Source organism: Nesoenas mayeri (assembly GCF_963082525.1).
Source record: "Nesoenas mayeri genome assembly, chromosome: Z".
Taxonomy (NCBI): Eukaryota; Metazoa; Chordata; class Aves; order Columbiformes; family Columbidae; genus Nesoenas; species Nesoenas mayeri.
The window spans coordinates 30,819,355-30,839,194 of record NC_137542.1 but is presented as its reverse complement, the minus strand read 5'-3'; the positions used below and the strand labels follow the sequence as shown (position 1 = coordinate 30,839,194).

Below are 19,840 nucleotides of genomic sequence, written 5' to 3'. Positions count from 1 at the left end.
AATTTGAAAGAGAGTATCTTACCAGAGTTACAGTACTGTCTTCAGTCTTGCTCTAATTGGGGTGTCTGTGAATGACCACACAATTCAAGTGGAATCAATAGTACTGCCAGGCTAGTAACCTCAAACTGTGAGAGATGAAGGGACAGGTCAAGCAGTGACAAGGTGGCAGTACTGTAACAAAATAAATAGCTTTACACCCAGCCTGAGGTAGAGGATGTCTGTATTTCACCTAGTAAAGTCAAAGGCAAGTGAGCTGAATCTTATGTTCTCAAATAACTGGTAAAAACATAAAGGAAAAGTAAAAAATAATAGCAGTCTTGATTATTTTCTTCTTTCATAATGTGGTGGAAGGTAGGGATGGGGTTACTTGTGTTTCATCACTCTGACTTGCAGTCAGTGTTGTAGAGTTTAGTCTGAAGGAAAGGGAATGGGGAAAAAAGGAAGAGGGAGAGCCTTTTCCCTAATTTCCTTTTACCCAACTGTGCTGGTTTGACTGAAAATGTTTTAATTTTCTTCATGTAGTTAGAAATATTTGGTTGGCATAGCTAGCACTGTCATTGTTTGGATTTAGTTTGAGAACAATAAGATGACACCACAGTACAGAGTTAATGTTTTTAATTGCTCTGGTCTGAGAGCCAAGAGCATTTCTGAACTCACTGCTGACAGGTGTGAGGCATCTAGGAAGGGAGACATGGATGGGGCAGAGCTTGACTGACATCCAGGCTAATCTATAAGAGTATTCAACCCCATTAGTGTCTCGCATCATACTTACGGAGAGTCGGGATCTTCTGGCTAAGTTCAGAGTGCTTTTTTTTGAGAGTGGGGATGGAGACCTGTTCAATGGATTTCTGTTTGGCAGTTTCTTTAGTTTGGCCTTTTGCCATCCTGTTGTTTTGCAGAGGCCTCTGGGCCTTCCTGCCTTTTTCTTCTTTTCTCTCTCTGGGATCGGCTTTGGGACCAGGTGCTGCTGCCTGGGACTGGCTGCTCCATGTGGACAGAGTTAGTGAGGAATTGCATTGAGTATCTTTTATTTTGTATTTTGTTTTCATTTTATACATATTAGTAGCAGTAAATTAGTGTATTTTGTTAAACTGTGTTTATATCAATCCACTAGTTTCGCCCTTCCCTTTTGATTCTCTCCCCTTTTCTGGGTGAGGGGAATGCGAGTGAGCAGCTTTCGTGGTTATATTGCTAGCTCAAGTTAAAGCATGGCACCAATACATTACCATGTATACCCATAACAAATCTACAGCAAAACCCACATATTTCACTTTGGATCCCGATGACCTTACACTTGAATGTTCTCTTGGTGATACGCCGAGGTGGTAGGGAATTTAGATGACTGAATGTAAATTAGGAACTACAAAGCTACAGGGGATGTAATTTGGGAAGCTGTTTTAGTAAAAACACTCCTGTGCCTTTATCTGATTTGTAAGTTCAGCTCTGTTTCTCACAGTGTTGTATTTTCAAAAGCGAGAGTGGACAGGTGAACCCACATTTTATAATGGTCAGAGTAAGACCTGCAAAAGCAATGGAACATGGAAGAATTGTCTGCTGTCTGCACAAAATACTAGCTAAACATTTTTTCTACCTTGTTCTGATATATGTTACTCACAAACAAGGAAGGCACACAGAAAGATGTCCATCCTTTTCATTACCCTGTGAAATGCTGGGATAAAGGTTATGATATTTTAATTTCTGGGAGATATATTTTAGGGACATGGCTGAGAACAGGGTAAGAAAGTCAGAAGAGATGGTGAGGCTGACATCCGGAAATAGAATCTGAATGACTGTAAAGTAATCAGTAGAATCTGTAATTACTGTAAACTTCAAAAGCAGATTTATGCTGGTTTTGTACCTGAGATTTTCAGTAAACCTCAGGTACTGCTTAAGTAGGTAAGTCCACAGGGTAAATGAGTGTAAAGTTTTCTGATCTGCAGTGCATAGATCTTGACCTTGTTAGTAGGTGTTTCCTTTGTGCTACTCTGGAACCAGGATCCAGACTGAATGAGTTTGTTGAACTTACTGTTGTAATGCTGTTTAAGAAAAAGATTAACTCGTAACATCAATTCAACAATTTTTTTTTGTTTGTTTTCCTAGGTGAAATGGAAATTCCAGATTCAAATGACCCCTTAGGTCATGCAGATGGACTTGAGAGACCAATTCCAACACCTAAAGGTAGAATTAATTGTAGTTACTCTTTTTTCCCCCTGCCCAAATATAAACATAGTTTACAAAGGACCCGCAAAATCATGTTATTATATGTTCACTTCATTTACCTGTGAATATAAGTCTGTAAGAAAGGCAGCCTTGTGTGACTTAATACTTCTGATACTAACCAGGGATAGCAAGGTTACAGGAGTCTATAAAAATTAATTTTCAAGCGTGTTCAGTCCCTCCACACTGAAGGATTAGATTTTTAACCCAAATACAGAGGGCCATTATTACCTTCCTAGCATATTTTCTGTCATGTTAGTGCCATGAAAATGATTTTATTTTATACAGTGCCACACTTGGCATCTATGGGTAAATATTAAGTATCAGTATCTCTAAGTATCTTTGGATTGACATAAATAAATCTAGCCCATGGCAATACATGAATACTTAATTTTTACTTAGCTTTGATAATTACTGATTTTTTTGTTTTTAAAAAACAGACTTTAATGGCAGAATTTCTAGTAATTTGTTGTTATAGCGTAACATTTTATGATACTATACCACTTAAACTATAGATCCAAACGCAATTCTTGGATCAGAAAATGCATATAATTACTGCAAATTGTGATTCCAATTACAGTTTGCAGCTTCCTAAAGCAGGACATTTTTGATGTTCTACCTGAAGAAACATGTTTTCTTACTTGAAGTTCAGATTTTTTTTCTTTATTTGGATGCACTGCTGTAGCAAAGTCAACCCTTCTGCTTAGGAAAGATGTCACATAATCTGATGAGCATGAAGAGTTCAGCCTGCTTTCTGCCTTAGCATTCTCAGCAGTCTGAGCACACATTGAAGCCTATGAAGCACTGAGGTGCCAGTCAGGTGTTCTTCTTGGAACTTCTCTTTCAGAAGAACATAAATTTTGAGGGCAGCTTGGAACATAGTCTCTGTTTTCATAACTATCCAATGTCCATTTATTGCAGGGCAGCAATAAAGTGTGAAAGATGGTGTCTGTTAACCCCTGCCCTCTCCAATAAGGAAAGGGAAAAGGACAAGAGATTTGCAAGTTGGAAAGTTTGATAAAGCTTTACTAATAATACTAATAATGAAAGAAATAATGCAAAATATATAAAACTAATATTGAATTTCCCAGAGTAGCCTAGTGAATGGACACAGTTGCCTACAGGGCAAACACCCGGAAATCCTGGGCTTGACTGTGAAGTAGATGGGAACTGGATTCGGAAACGCCCAGACTGGAATCAGGATCAGGATTGCAGGCAGGAGAACAGGCAGGGTCCTCTTCATATGCTGGCTATAGAGGAAGAGAGCAAGACCCTTGTGATCCCTCAGCTTTAAACTGAATCTGACGTGTATGGCATGGAATATCTTGTTGGTCAGTTTGAGTGACCTGTTTTGTCCACCTCTCCCTTTTAAGAAACCTCACTTGCGGGGGTCTATCAGTGACCTTGACTACTACAGCAATAAAAGCTAAACACAGGCCTTTTCTGCTTACCATTCCTACCATTAGCTCAGTAAAATTGTAAAGAGGAGGTATTATCAGCTCTGGAGTGGACACTATCTGGAAAACATGCAGCCAAATTCAGAAAAATGCAGTTACTTAGAAGAACTTTGCTGAAAGGAAAATTGACTAAGAGAGAACTGGTCTTATTTTAACCAAAACCAGGACATATGTAATTCTTCTTGTGCTTCACCTGAACACTAGTTAGATTTTTTACCTTAACTGTGCCTATTAGAAGCTTTTTTACAGAATCTTCCATTAATTTCTGTCCTTAATTAGATAAAAGAAGACAGGTTGATGTTTGCATATCTCTAACCACGTTCCTACTGATGATCAGTATGGGACTATATCCCTTCTATTTGGTGTACTTCTATTCTCAACTCTTTTCCACTTTCTGAAGCTCCCAAATTATTTTAGAGGATTAAATTTTGTCATCCATTATGGGAATAAATTATAGAAATAGTAATTCTTGTCAACAGGACTGTATACTACAGTTGTTTCAACCACTCCACACTTAATGTACTCACTACTTTTGATGGGAAAAGATCCATGTTTAATCTTTAACTTCATTTGACAGGCTTGTTTACTTGGCAGATTGGTCCTACTTTACTCTTTTGTTATGTCTGAGATTTTAAGGGTACAGACATAATAGAAAATGTTTTTTTTCATGTGACATTACTTGCTTAAATTCTTGCTGAGAAAGGCGTTGCAGTTACTTTTTTTTTTTTTTTTAAGGGCCACAGGCAATACCTGTCTAAGGAAGTAATTAATCACATCTCAAACATTTCTACATCATAAGGATTTTGTATTTCCTTCAGAAAAAAAAAAAAAAATAAAAAAGAGACCCTTGTTCTTATATGACTCATTGGTATAGGACCAGTTATTAGTTTCCAGCATGTCTGGTCTGGAAATTGACTAATTTTGCTCCCTTTTTATTTTTGCAGCCACAAAATTCTCAAAATAAGCAAAAATCCCTCAGCTGAAATTTTTTATTTCTTTCATTGGAATGTTAACCCAGGTGTTTCTGTATCATAGTGAGGTAGCAATTTTTGTTTCAAAAAATCGTTAGACAGTTTTGCAACTTGTGCATACCATTGAGGCCATTAGAAATAGTCTTTCAGCTTCTTTCCTTACTTGAGAAATGTTCAGTTATTCTTTTTTTTTTTTTAATCACCTTGTTGTTTTTTTTTTTTTTTTTCTGATCATAGAATAGACCCAAAACAGTCATGGAGATAGTAATAAATAGGCTTCAATAATACTCAAAACGACTTTAGAATGACTAAGCGTATAGGTAACTCTCTCCACTAAATCATCCAGAAGTCCTAAAAAGTGGGTCTGTCTCCAAAGAAGTAACCAGATTAAGAAAGGTGTTATTAATAATGTGCACTTAAAAAAATTTGTAAGTCTATTCCTACAAGTGAAGCTAGCCTTCTGATAGCTGATGGGGTAGGTCCACGACTTGGCTAGGGCTTTGAGGAGAATTTATCTTCACCTGTTTCCTTTAAGTGAGCACCAGAACCATCAGAAGAGCACTGCCTCAGTGCAATATTTTGCTGAAAACCAGAGCACAACAGTGAGCATTTGCTTTAGAAGAACTTAGTTCTAGTTTGGAATAAAAATAAAAGGATTTGAGCAGAAATATCCTTCCAGTCCAGTGAGTCCTTGCAAAGATGATCCTTTGCCCAGTCTTGGCTTCAGTTGAGGGTCTCTTGGTGGCTTTCTGTTTTGCAACAGATGCTCTAACACACTCTCCCTGGTGCCTGATAAGCCTCTTTCCCCTGCACAAGAGGCATAAATGTGTCTGCTCCATTCTTTTCTCTGGAGACACTGAGGCTTACTGTCTGCTGGGTCTTGTGCTGCTCTCTGCCCATCTGCCTGCACTTGGCCAGCTTGTCCTGACAGTGATGCTGGGGAAGGAGCGAAGTTCCCTTTCTGTCTCTCACAGCAGCAGAGGGTCAGCCAGGACAAGGCTAACAGGGATCTTTCCTTTCTGAAGCCCAGAGGAGAAAAAAACCATATCTCTTAATCACAAATAAATGCAAGGGTTGTGGCACAAGACAAACCCAAGCTTTTCTTTGGTGATGATCGCTGTTGGTGTATCACCACAGACAGGGTCACTGTTTGCCATCTTGTGCTCTTAAATCAAGTCTGGGGAAGGTATTGAAGGGTAAAATATTAACTCTTCATGCATACGATGAACTGCCCGTAAAATCTTACGTCATAAATAATATCCGATGCTGGGGATATTAGAGCAGTACACATCAAAATTTAAGAGAAGTGAATGAGTAAGGGCAACCTGCAATAGCAGAGACATTGAGTGAGTTGGGTTTCTCCAGGAGACATGATGTCTCAAGCCTCTAACCTTAACTGTCGTTTCTGCACAAGTCTGTCTGGGAACTATTTCTGGTTCAAGACGTACCTATATCAGAAATCCAAGTTACAGCTGGACTATCCTGGTAGCTTTGACTTGACATAAGGTAACCTGTCAGGAATCATTTGCATGTGTTCTAGAAGTGGTGGGGTTTTATCTGCACTACTGGTGACCCAAAGAACAGTCCACATCCTAACTGCACTGTTGTGCTCTCTAAATGTGCAGTAATGTGCTTATAAATGGGAAGTAGCCTGGGACATGTGGTATCTGCCTCTTCACTCTCATCTTGGGGGGGTTCAGAAAACAAAACCATTCCACCACAAAGGATTGGATTCTTGGGCTAGGTAAGGTCTCCAGTCCTTCAAGTGTGAGCAAACACTACTCAAAAATACGCTTCCTTCTGCTAATAAAAGAGCTTAAATCCACTAATTTCAGTGTGGAGGACAATGTGCACATTGTGGCAGTATTTCAGTGCTAGTTCTGCTTCATTCTCGAATTGTCTATAATTTGTTTGGAAGTACACTTGAAGTGCATGTGATCCAAATCACTCTATTTTACATGCTTCTGGCTGCATTTTTGTACATTGAGATCACAAATAGTATGGAAGATGGGGTGCAAATAATGGGATTAAATTAGGCTGTAAAGGTATAATTTCATCTGGAAATATTATGTAGAGGTATTTAATAGTGTAGTTTCCGTAACTGCTTATGTGTATTTTGGGAGAGCTGCCAACATCTCTTCCATTGCCTAACCTGGTTCCAATATGTTGTAGATTGCTCATCTTCACACTGAGGTTAAAGAAAGCAGAGGAGTGAAAAACTGAGAAGACTGCTTTGTATTTAGGAGAATGGTCTGTGTGAGAAGTGATGGGTCTTAGACCTTCCTCTCCCCTCTTTATTAGGATGGTGTTTCTCAGTGTATTTCCAGTCCTGACTTACCTGTGGGAAGGGTCACTTTACTGGACTCGAACTGCCTGCTCACATGTGATGGCACGATGCACATCCCCTTAAACTCTCGTACTTACAGTGGTGTTGTTATACACTCCTCTAAAAAGAAATGCTTTGAATTTCAGAAGCTTTCATGTTTGTTTTCTCTTACGGCAGCGTTCAGTGCTTTTATAATCCCAGAGCACTCCACAGGTCTTTGATATCTTCATAGATTACCTACAAATTCTGTGAAGACTAGTTATTTATTACGGTATTCATAGCACAGTAAATTTGGGAACAGTATTGTCATCCTCAAGTCATTCCTTATTAATAATCAGCCATTCCATAAGCTAAAATATGCTTCCTAGGTGAAAAATTATTTCTTATTATAGGAAGTTGTGAGTTCACTTCTAAGGGAAATATCATTAGATTATTTACTAAAAACATGTTCCCAAAAAAATCTGCCCTACTAGGTATAAGATTGTATTAGTCTTAAAATGCCATCACAGGAGGTTGTTATTTGAAGAGTGAGAGAGACCACATTCTTTATATCTAACAAAACAGAGTTATTTGATGGCAAAAATAAAAAATGGTGGGATGGGAGAAAAGAAAAAGCAAGGAGCTGATGGAAAAAAAATCCTCATATTACTTTTTAAACAAATCATAATAAACATATTTTTAGTGGTTTTGAACATTGAAAGTTTTATGTAATGAATCTGAAGATGCTCTAAATTATATGCAGTTATGCAGACAATAAATATTTGTTTTTTTAAAAAAACCAGCTGATTTTAAATTTTGAGTATCTAAAGCCAACACGGGTGTAAGTTGTGATATGTTCTGTAATACCAAACAGATGGGTTTATGGGCTTTTTTGGCTGTTGGATCTTAAGTTATTTAAACACATATATATCTTATTGAGAAATAATTATTCTAAAAAATGATAAAACAAATATGTAACTACTACTACTTGTTCTGAAGAGATTGTTGTATCTTCAAGTATCTATTTATATTTTAAATTTTCTTTTTGTCAGAAAGTAGACATTTCAGTGTTTGTTTCGCTTGTGCAATGCAGAGAGAAAAGGGAATAAGCTGTTCCACAAAAATGGATGATTATCTCATATCCTCATTATCTCAGGAACACAGAAAGATTAAAACCTAGTATAGTATCATACATATTACCACTCAGTCCATGTGTGAATTAGGGAAGTCACTTAAACTCCTCTTGCTTTAGTTCCCACATTTGGAAAGGAAAGTCAATGATATCTTCCCATCTCTTGTAACTTCAATAGTCAGAAATGATTTTGAAGTTCTGAGATAAAAAGACCTGCAAATTTTTAATAATTACTATTCAGGGAGGCCATAATGAAGCTGGTGTGAAAATTATGAATGCATAATTATTTAAAAAATCATATAGGGGAAAAAGGAGCAATAACAACAAATAAATAGAAACTAAAACTTGAGTTGAAAACAGCTAAGCCATAATTAACTTGATCTAAAGTAAATGGAAAAGTTGTTTGGTTTAGTTTTTTTTTTTTCTTTTTCTTTTTAGGATGAATTTCAAAATCATAGCTAAGTTCTTAAAATAACAGAAGCAGAGCAATCATTTTGTATTGTATTTATGCCAAGCATAGCACATACAGTTTGAGCCAATAATTTGGACATGTAAGTGCCAGAATAACATAAATAAAACAAACAAAACCAATATGCATGGGAGGTCTCAGTGATAGTTGCACCCTTTATGTTTTTAGCTCAGTATTTATTCTTGTGAATATCTTGACAATGATTTGACACATGCAGGAAAAGTTTATTTTTATATTCTTGCCAAAACATGCAAAATAGATCTGTCATCTTAACTTTGATTTGCTGTGGGATTCTGTTTGATACATTGATACCAAATTTATTCAATTTAAAAATATGAAGTGCTGGCAACCTAACAAAAGCATTTCAAAACATGAAATGAGTTTTGCCAGAATTCATGTCAGTCATTTCCCTAACCTACTTTATTTATAGGGTTTATAGAGTATAATAGTATAAGATAATACATAGATTTAGTTGTATTATCCTATCATAGCTTCTTGACAGAACAGTTTTTACTCTGTTCAAGCAAAATAAATATTAGTATTCATTGTATACTATGTTAGAAAAATCATAAAAGATACAATAATGTAGAGCCTCTTTGCCTACAGCAAACGCAGAAATATCAATAGGATAGCTTTTCCCTTTGAACTACTTTAGGCCAAGCTAAAGACCACTGAAGTCAAAGGAAGCATGTTCCTTCATTTCAATGACTCTTGGAACCAAGCCAGAGTATAGAAAATGGTATATAACAACACTATTTGTGTAAAACAGAACGTTGCTGCCCACTGTACTAAATTTTTAAAAAATTCTATTTGATAACCATATGCCAAATGAAATATAATTGTTTATAATATGAAATTTACAGGTTTAGCAATGCTGCTGCTGGAGAACAAGCCCAAATATTTTGTAGAGAGTATTTATTCTTTATTTCAAAGCTATGTCAGTATTAAAACAGATTAACAAATCTGTTCAAATTTTGAAAAATACTAGTTGACTGACACATAACACGAAATATAATACACAAGTTAAATACAAGTTCCAGTAATTTCACATTTCATTTTCCTACCTACCTGTCCAGTTGAATATTTATTAAGAGAGAAAGAGAATTACGTTGGGAAAAAATAAGTTGTGGTCCAAGTTTATCCTGGGAAACAGTTGTTTTTTTTCCTAAAACCATTACATCAAACTGGCAGCCGCACAGTGTTTGTGGTATGATGTGCATCACAAAAAGAAACTGCTGGTTATCAGCACAGAAATTAAACAAGGGATGCATTCTTAAGAACATGGTTGGTTAAGTTTTCCACTTTGTTTGAAAGATTTGCAATTATGGGTTATCTGAAGTGGACACGAAATAACAGAGCAGCACAACAAATGGTTGCCCTCTCAGTCATACAGTTACTTAGAATTCAGTAAGTATGTAACCACCAGACTTCAGCATCATTTCTCAAAGAGGAAATGACACTAGGAAATAGTGTGCACTTCAGGGTACAGATAAAGGCAGAGGATAGGCAGTGACTTGTTGTAGTACTCCTAATCTGCCCTGCAGAATTTTGAACAAACACAAATGCTTCAAAGTTCAGTAGGCTAGGATATTTATTACTTGATTTGTAATAACAGCGTAATATAAAACACTGCAGAAAATGCTTGTAAAATTGGCAGGAGAAATAATGAACTGAGGCCAAATTCTGACCTACAGGAAATGGCTTCAGTTATACTGACTTCAGGGGAAATGTATCTAATCACACTGGGTCTGAATTAATCCATAAATCTTTGGCTTGCTTTTGGTGGTAATAGTTTTGTTCTAGTTATTAATACAATGATTTATAAATTCATATGAAATACTTCCGATTGCTTAAAAGCTAAGGACTAAATTATTTCCTACAGTAACTCTGGTTTAATTGGTAAAACAGAAAGGTCTCATATGGATTTAGACTTGAGTTAATAACATTTGTTGGTCCTCATAAGTAAATTTTGTATCTATTTTGTCCAAATTTATTTGAATGAAATATTCATGGCCAACCTGAAATGAAGACTCAACTCTGCTCATTTTAAATCAGGAAAAGTGAAAGAGTGATGTTCGAGCAAGCTGTAAGCTGATCAGTGGCACAAAAGCTGGCAAATGGCACAAGGACAATGTAGACTTTTCATATACTTCTGTGCTGAGAACAAAAAGAATATCGAATATGTACAAGACAGCACTTGAATTGTCCCTACCTTTACAGAAAGCATCTTTTCTACCTCTTTCACTTCTTAGGAATCTGAATAATCTCTGAGCCAGATTATTGTACTTCTGTGCTGGAAGTGGCCCAACTTCAAACAGACCATAAACAGTCTCCTTTGCCTCCCATGTGTGAGCACATTCAGGTCGCAACCACAATTGCTAAATCATAGACCTGCAGAACCACAGAACAGACTGGGTTGGGAGGGACCTCAAAAGATCATGTGATCCAACCTAGCGATCCAATCTAGCAATCTGTATCTTGCCAGAACTGTTCCTGGAGTTGGTGCTTGCATGGCCACACATTGTGGGTCCACTCCTCTTCCATGCAGCAGCTCAACAACATTACCATGACTCAATCTTCTTGCACTTCCTGAATGCCCCGGTTGTTTTTCTACAATTAGAAGCATTTTTCAGCTTTTCCACTTCTTTTAATAAATGGATTTTTCAGACTTGAGTGGTATTATTGAGTATGACAACTCTTTTTTGAACATATTCCAAATAAATTTAACTTACTTCTTCTCTTCTTGACACTCTGCCTTGATGGTGCTGATGAGAATAAACTACATACAGATTATGAAAAAGTAGCGAAATAAATTGTGGTACTCCCTAAATAATGACCTAAGAGTGAAGTAGCCAGGAAAATTTCTTTTCTGTAATAATTTGCAGTTGGGTTGATCATGCTTGCTATCTTGCTGCTAGAAATGCTTATATATATAAAGATGTTGGCTTAAGTAATAGTTTTAATCAATTACTTCTATTCTCTACATCAACAAGATAACTTGCTATTTTTCTGTTCCTGCCAGAATGTGATTCTAGTAATTCTAATTCTGCAGCTATGACATGTAACTAAAAACCACAAGAAATTATATTGTTGTGTCATGACCTTGCAGAAGGCATTCATATTCTTTTTCTCTTTTTTATTAGGTGGTTGAAAATAAACATTTTTGTGTTCTTTCAAAATATTTTAGAGTCTACTTAAAATTAGTAGGCTAACAATAGGGAAAGCTAATGTAAAATTACATACCGAGTAATTTTTTATTTTATGAGGAAAAAGGATGACAAAACAATTGTCCTGTAAGTTTGCAAAGTCATGTGGAGATGATATGTATTTGGGTTTACTTCCTTTTCTGTTTAGTGATGTACTAAATTCACACTTGCCTGCATTGTATTTTCATATTATTCATTAAAGCAGGATTTCTTCTGAAAGGCAAATGGTAGAGAACAATGGGAATACTCAAGAAAACCCAGTATTACAGCAACATCTAGCTTTACAAATTCATTATATTCTGCTCCCCTCTCCAGTGCTATACCTAGCCATTACAGAGGAACTGATTTTCATGGTCATGTCAAACATAAATCAAAGCAGAGCATCAATTTTCTTAAGGTATTTCAGCAATTAGACTGTGAAAGTTGACCACTGCATTACTGGTGTTAGATGCCTGCACAGTAATATGCTATTTCCTAATTAAACAACTGTAAAATAATTTAACTTATAGGAAATGGCACAGGTAGACATCCTTCAAAGTTATCTGATCTTTGGAGCCAGCTAACATAAAAACGTAATGTAATATGAAGTATTACTGATGCTCTATGGTATACATTCATCTCAACAAACACATCACAGCTAGATACATTTCCTACTTGTTTTGACAATGACGTTATTATTTCAGTGGAATTACATGCTTTCAAGCTTTTGACTTGTGTGTCAGTTGCAGGACTCGTAACACCAAATTAAGTTTAAAAATAATAGCCTACAAAAGTTTTGGTTGTCCAGGTTTTTACAGTGTTCTTCCATCAATTATTTATTTTTTTAAAATCACTTGAGATCACCAGTACAGCATATGTGCTTCTTGACAAGCCCTTTGCTTTCAACAAACCACAAATTAGTGCTTTTAGTTTCCACTTATGAAACGAAACCTATGAAACCCGATAACTCAATATCCATACAGATACTTCTCTGTCCAATTTAGCACCATTTTAAGACTCGATGTAAAAAACAACAGCCTATAATAGATTTAAAAGTGCCCTCTGTATCACAGGTTACTTCAGAAGTTCAGACATCCTTTCTTTAGATTGAGTGTGAGACTTACCATCTTTACAATTCAATTGTAAGTTAGGCCTATCTAAATCAGACTCATCTTAAGAGTAATATAGATTATAAAGAGAGCAAATATATGACCATGTAAGAAGATTAAGTGATAAAATTAAAGTGATATTCTAATATGGTTGCAACTAGGATTACTCTTTTATGGAATAAGGTTGTATTTTTCTATTATAGTGCTAACCATTTCCCAAGAGATACAGAAACTAACAGAAAAGGTAATTATTGCTTGAGAATAGGTGTCCACAAAGGGAGTTAGGATTTAAATGGTATTACTTCATGCTTGACCTTCTACTCTGCATACCTACCTGCAGACAAACATGAAGTCAATCATGAAAGACAAATTGGAGTGTGATGTTATGGTGTCCATGACAGACAAATTGGAGTGTGATGTTATGGTGTCCCCAGGACAGTGAATTGCATTTCTTTTTTAGTATATGCTTGAAAGAAAAGTGAAACCATTTCCAAGATTCTCTCTTAAAAATGTGCCTTTGGGCACCTTTTTATTGCAACCCAAGTGAAGTTTGATCTTTTCTGACCTTTCACCCTCTTAGGTTACTTCCTGACCTTTTTGGAACCAGTAAACAATATCACTGTAGTCCAGGGTCAAACAGCAATCCTGCACTGCAAGGTGGCAGGAAATCCATCTCCAAATGTCAGATGGCTAAAAAATGATGCTCCAGTGGTTCAGGAGCCACGACGGATCATCATCAGAAAAACAGATTATGGTTCACGTCTGAGAATCCAGGATCTGGATACTACGGACACAGGATACTACCAGTGTGTGGCTTCGAATGGAATGAAGACAATAACTGCAACGGGAGTGTTGTTTGTAAGGCTTGGTGAGTTCTTGGCTTTTTTGATTACTCAGACTGCTTTTAAGACTAGGTATTAGTTTTCACAATAGCATGATGAGAAGTGAATTTGGTGTTTTGAGAAGAATTCTCAACATGAAAGGAAACAAATAAAGCCCTTGCCTGGGGCCTCTCTCCCAGTGCAGAACTTTTTGGTTGAACTTCATACCTGCTTACTGATAATAAAAGAAAATAACTACAGATGGAAAGGTCTGAAAATACATAGGGAAGAAAAAATTTTAAAGAAATGCTAGCATAAAGTACAAAAAGGTAACATTTAATTGCCTGAAGTTTTTGCTCTACTGCTGAACTCAGTATGTAAAAAAAACTGAAAAGAAAATAGAGAAGCCATTTTTTACGTGATCTTCATCATTATGGGCCCATCATTGTGAAATGTCTGTACTGCTGTGTGAAGCCTGCCCTCAAATTCTGCACTTTGACAGCTAAAGGTACGCCACATCTTTCAATAAGTACTTTTTTGCATTTGGGACATTTGATTATCCAGCCTAGCAGGCAGACTTTTATTTTGTTGGCTTCTGAAGCAATGGGGAAAAATTCTACAGACATTTTCCTAAAATTTCTTTTAATTCTGTAATGACATAGCTAACTCCACAGTTTAGTTTGTAGTGATTCATTAAGTGCTGGGTACTGGACCTTGTTCCCACCGTGACAAAGGTTAAGAGCCATAAACTCTGATAGTAAGGCTCAGGTGGGGCTTATTAAGAGGTAAATGATGTGCCAAGATAACACACTGTCTTTTTAACAGCCTATGTTTTTATGGGGGGAGATATTTTCTAACAAAAACTACGTCCACTCAAGTTGATGCCTGAGCAGACAGAAAATTCATATGACTTTTATTTGTGGCTTTGAAAACAGCAATAGATAATTATGTGCAGGAACGCAGAGGGTTGTATTTGAATCTTGAGACAGACCTTCCTTAAAGAGACAGTTTCCTTTGGATTGTTATTGACTTTTTTGTTCTGTTGTCCTTAAGCCAAACTTTCCAGCAATGTTTGTTTGTTTTATGTTTACAGGTCCAACAAACAGCCCAAATCACAATCTTCAGTAAGTACTTTTTGGAAAATTACTTAATGCACTCTGACCAATTTTGTTCTATAAGAGTTTAGTTAATAAACTCAGTAAACACTGCCTGCAACCACAGTGTGCTTGCTAAAAATACCTAATTTGATCGAAAACTCACAGAATGGTTGAAGCTTTTTCAAACAGGGATAGCATTGTGTTACAGTGGGTTTGGGTTTGATCGAATTTTCTTGAGCAACTTCTGCCTGCTTATTTCATATTTTAGACAAGCAAAATACCACAAAGTCATGATGTTTGAACAGTAATTGTTTACAGTACAAGTATGGGCTGGAAGAGTGGTTAAAAATGAATGGGTAAAATACTTAGGTTGCTGTGGTTGTAAATTTACTGAGGTTATATTATTATAAAGTGAAAAGTCAGATATAACAAGGCTATAATCCTGTCTCTGAGAAGCTAGGTAAAACCTCTGTTTGTTAGTGTAATTTTGGTGACGATTTGGTGATTTTTGTTAGCTGCCTAGGGTCACTTGCTGATCCAGTCATAAGGATGAAAATAGATCCATTCTATTTCATCATTGTTGCTTTATGTGTTAGTTTTAATTTAAATACTGCATATTGTATAATTTATTGAAATAGATTCTGCAGTTGATCAATTAATGCAGAGAGAAATGCAGTCTGAGGCCTTTTTATGTGATAGTGGCATAAAATTAGTGTCAGTGATGTACTAATTAAAAATAAGAGTGAAAGCAAATTTGTACAGACACGTGGATGCTTTTCAGAGGTACATTAGTGATTGCTGAACTCCCAATGGCTTGAGTGGAAGTACCTTAAATAACTGTAGTGGGCGGACCCCTAATCCATCCATCTTGCATGTATCACACTCAGTCATCTTACATATATAAAAACAATACCACATGGTACACATTCTTGTATTTTTTATGCATAGAAAGTGTAAATTAATTTGAAGGATTTCAACATTATAGGGATTTAACAAGTTTTCCTGTTTTTCTTAAAAACGATTGCTAACTATTGAAGATTAAGAACAGGTGTTCATAAAAAGAGTACGTAAAATATAATAATTTTTGTAACCACTGAAATCCTACTTCAGATCTTACAGTACTTTAGGAAACTTTAATGCACCTGTTCTATGAAGGAGAAAAAACATTGAGATACCAGGAATCTGTCTGATCTTTTATGTGATCAGAAGGCAGAGACTGGTACAACAGATGGCAAATTGAAATAGTGAAGAACTGAACTGAATCTCAAAGAAGAGGTCTCAAAAGCAGCTGAAGAGTAGCAAGCTCCAAGCACAAGGTGAAAACCTGAGAACCAGGTTTTACATTGATTCACTTTTTGATGTTGAGTAAATTATTAATATTATATCTTTTGATTTCTCCAGTATTTCACAAACTCTTATCCTGTACTAAGCATTAACTTCTTAACATTTTACAAATATCAACATAAAAAAATCCAACTGATAAAGTGAAAAAAAAAAAATTACCATGACACATATTTCTTCATTTCATGCCCTCTCAAAGTGGAAGTGAATTAAGGTTCCTCAGACATCTTTGATTCTGGCTTGGCCTAGGTTTTGAATGTTGGCTATTCAAGCATTGCTGATTTTGCACTGTTAAGTTAAAATAAGGAAAGAAACAACCAAAATATAAGAATCCTGTAATTTGGATTTTGATGCCTCTAAATTTGTCTTGTACCGATGTATCAGTGATGGATCTGGAAGCAGTAGTGTATGATCATTCTTTCAGACCTGCCATTAAAAGGTGAAGAGTATGCTTCTGGTAGCTTTTGTTGTTGTTTTTTGGTTGTGGGGTTGTGGTTTTTTATATCCACTAGACTGAAGAGAAAGCCAAAAATTGAGAAAAAGAAGCCCAGATCAAAGGTCTAGAGAGAAGTCAGGAGGGACTTAGGAGGTCCAGGAGCTTTCAGGGATTACAGATACTTTCCTTGTTGTGTGCTTGCTCCTGTTTCAATTTTTTTCTTTTTACTACTTAGCCAGGTTTTGCTCACCTTTCCAAAGTTCGTATTCTTCCTTTTGATACTTCTTTTTTTTTTTCTCCCCCTTTCTCCTCCTTGTCTTTCTCTTTCTTCTTGTCTTTCTCCTTCTCCTTCTCCTTCTCCTTCTCCTTCTCCTTCTCCTTCTCCTCCTTCTTCTCCTTCTCCTTCCTCACATTTTTTCCCATGTTCCTCTGCTCCATTCCTGCTACTGTCCTACCTCCTTTGAATAAAATGCCATAATTCAGTAATATAATTTTTTTCTTTTCAGAAACTGATTATGATTTTTTCTATCGAATATTTTGTATGAAATTGTGTAGGTCAATTTCTAAGCTAGAAAAGAGGAAAGGGGAAAAAGATGGAAGAAATGCCTAACTGCTTGGAAGGAGCCTGCATGGAACAAAGGGCTCTTTCTGTTTGCTGGCTGCAGAGCACAGTCTCAGGTTGAGCCACCCAAGAGCTCTTTCTCCTAGTGTTAATGCTTTCAAAAAGACATGCTTCAGTGGAAGCGCTGAAACCTAAAACTGTTGTAACTTGGTTTAAAACTACATCTAATGAATTATTAAGGGATAAAAAACATTACCTATGTAGATACCATCTAGCAAGGTATTTTTATGCAGTCCATGTGTTCTGTTGCGGATTTCTAGAAACCACGTAAAATTAAAGATTGACAGAGATCCAATATTCATTATGCAGTCAGACTTGTCAGTGCAAAAAAGGGCCCTGACCTTCAGGTTGTGAAGTTGAGACATTTCCATAAAAATCTAAAAGTAAAGATTTTCAGCCAAATAAATAGGCTTAAACCAGTGTGGATTTTTTTAAGAGGATGGAGGGGTCTTTATTTTGTGTGAAGGTTCATATATGTAAAACTTTCTAGGGATTTTTCTGTAGAAATGGAAAAATACGATTTATCCAAATTACCCTATTTATCAAAAGTATTAAACATATTTTAAGTATTAATAACTAGTAAAAATCAATTTATGAAGGAAGTACAATAAAAACACATTTAGAAAGCTAGTCTCCGACCAGCCTTTGCTGTCCGAAGAACTGTGCTGCTAGAGGACTGTTTACTAGAGGACAAGCCAGAAGGTTGAATCCTTTCTCTTGCTGCATAATGCTATTACCTTTTGTATCTTTAACATTAATAACTTTTGCCCCTCTGAAGAGAGATATCCTATCCATTCAGAAAGGTACAAGTGAGTGGAAATAAAATAAAAGGGTAGCAAACACTGGCAAATGGTTTTTTAGCACAATTTAAAGTTAAGTAATGAAAGTTAATCTCTTTAAAAGCAGGAGGGCAGACAGAGTTGCCTTTCTTTCTAGAGGTGTTGCTCTTATAAGATAACCAATCTAAAAGACTACATGTTATCTAGTTTAATGTATTTGTCTCTTGAATTGAATGATTAGATTGAATTTTACCCATCGGGCAAATTCCTGTTTTGAAGCTGTTTAGATTTCTCCTTAAGACTGACTGCAGTGGTGCCACTTTGAAGGGAATCTGGGATGGAAGATATCTGACATACTGTTGGCTCTAAGGGCTTCTGGAAAATGTGATGGGGCTTTAGCAGAAGTGAGGAAGGCACAACAGAGTACAGGCAGAGAGAAGTAGCTATTATATAAACTCATCCCTTGCCAAGTGTTGGTAAACAGAACTGGCTCTGTTGCCAGTGCTGCACTTTTCCCTGCATGACCTTTCTGCACTCTCCTCAGGATGTCAGGAGGGGAATGTCTTCTTCCAGAGCTCTGTGCAGGGACACTGGGCTTTCTAAGTAACTTTGAGAAGTCCCCGTTTTATCAGTCTTGACTAAGACCACTTCTGAGTTTGCAGTCACTGATGCCTGTATGCTGGACCCTTGGAAAGAGAAATGGGAAGGAACACCATCATCAAGTAGAAATTGTCATTACTTTGGGGAGGAATCTTTGAGGTATTAGTCATTCAGGATAAATTTGTATGCTCTCATGCCTTATTTTCTTCAGATAATTTGAGACAACAGTAAAAATGTTAATATTCAGCCCATTGAAGTAAAAAGTGTTTAAGCTATTGTAGTCGAGAAAAGAACAGTTCTTTCAAACAATGGAAAACAGAATGTCTTTAGAAACTAGTAACACATCTGAGTTGAAACTGGTGATGAACCCCGAGGCTGGGGCAGGCAATTTATTCTCAGTGGGTCTGCACATCCCATAGCTTTTATTATATAGTGAAAGCACATCTCTTCTGTGATCCCAAAGGGGACCTTCTGCATCACCTGTCAGGCACTCATTATGGTGGGGCAAGTATGTTTTCATCATGTGACCAATCTCCACGTAATCATGAGGTGGAAAAGGGAATATGGGGCTTTGAGAAAGAGGGTGGAGTGACTCATCAGAGCACATCACCTTGAGGCTGCCTCCCTGCCCATGGTTGGGGTCTTCCAGATAAAAGGCAGTAACTATGGGGGCAAATAGTTTTGTAAACTGGATCTGTCTGGCAAACCAAAGGTACCCAACATCACGTTAAAAAGCAAGAATACTTTCCTTACCATCACACAGCAGCACCACTTGTATCTTCCTCTTTTCCTTGAGTGGCGTGATGAATACTCTTTAGTCTCAGTCCAGTTCAGCCACTGATAACAACATCTTAAATATTGTAAATTATACAAAATTATTTTAAAATTCACATAAACAGATGTTTTTGTAACCAATACAAGGTTGTCTCAAGTCAGAAGTTACATTGTTTATTCAGGGCCCTGAGGACCAGGTGTTCAAATGATGGGCCTCCTACAGAATGACACGCACACCTTTTGTTTCATCAAAATACACACTTTGGCTGATAACCATATTTGAAGCATATATGTTTTTCTAAGATATTTGTGGTAACATGTTGAAGTTAAAGAATAAGTGCATACTTTGTGTTCTGGTTTCCTATTTTAATCAAGGAAGAAGAAGGATTTTGTGATTAAAACACTGGACTGTAATTTTAGAGGTCTGGATTCAATTTCTGGCTGTGCTCCTGTCTCCATGTGTGATTGCAGCAAGTTGTTTAACCTTTGTCTCTCTGTGTTGTGTACACAAATGGAAGTGGTTGA

The 19,840-nt window shown here is 36.6% G+C and overlaps 1 protein-coding gene across 1 annotated transcript in view; it reads left to right on the top strand.

Moving 5' to 3' along the window:
- Positions 1–19,840, top strand: part of ROR2 (receptor tyrosine kinase like orphan receptor 2) — a gene marked incomplete at its 3' end in the record, with an annotated part of 144,992 nt that overhangs the window by 98,281 nt on the left and 26,871 nt on the right. Inside the window, exons 2-4 of the mRNA XM_080362410.1 lie at positions 2,101–2,178; positions 13,426–13,713; positions 14,760–14,790. Of these exons, the coding sequence (XP_080218536.1) occupies positions 2,101–2,178; positions 13,426–13,713; positions 14,760–14,790 (397 nt within the window). The remainder of the gene's footprint in view (positions 1–2,100; positions 2,179–13,425; positions 13,714–14,759; positions 14,791–19,840) is intronic.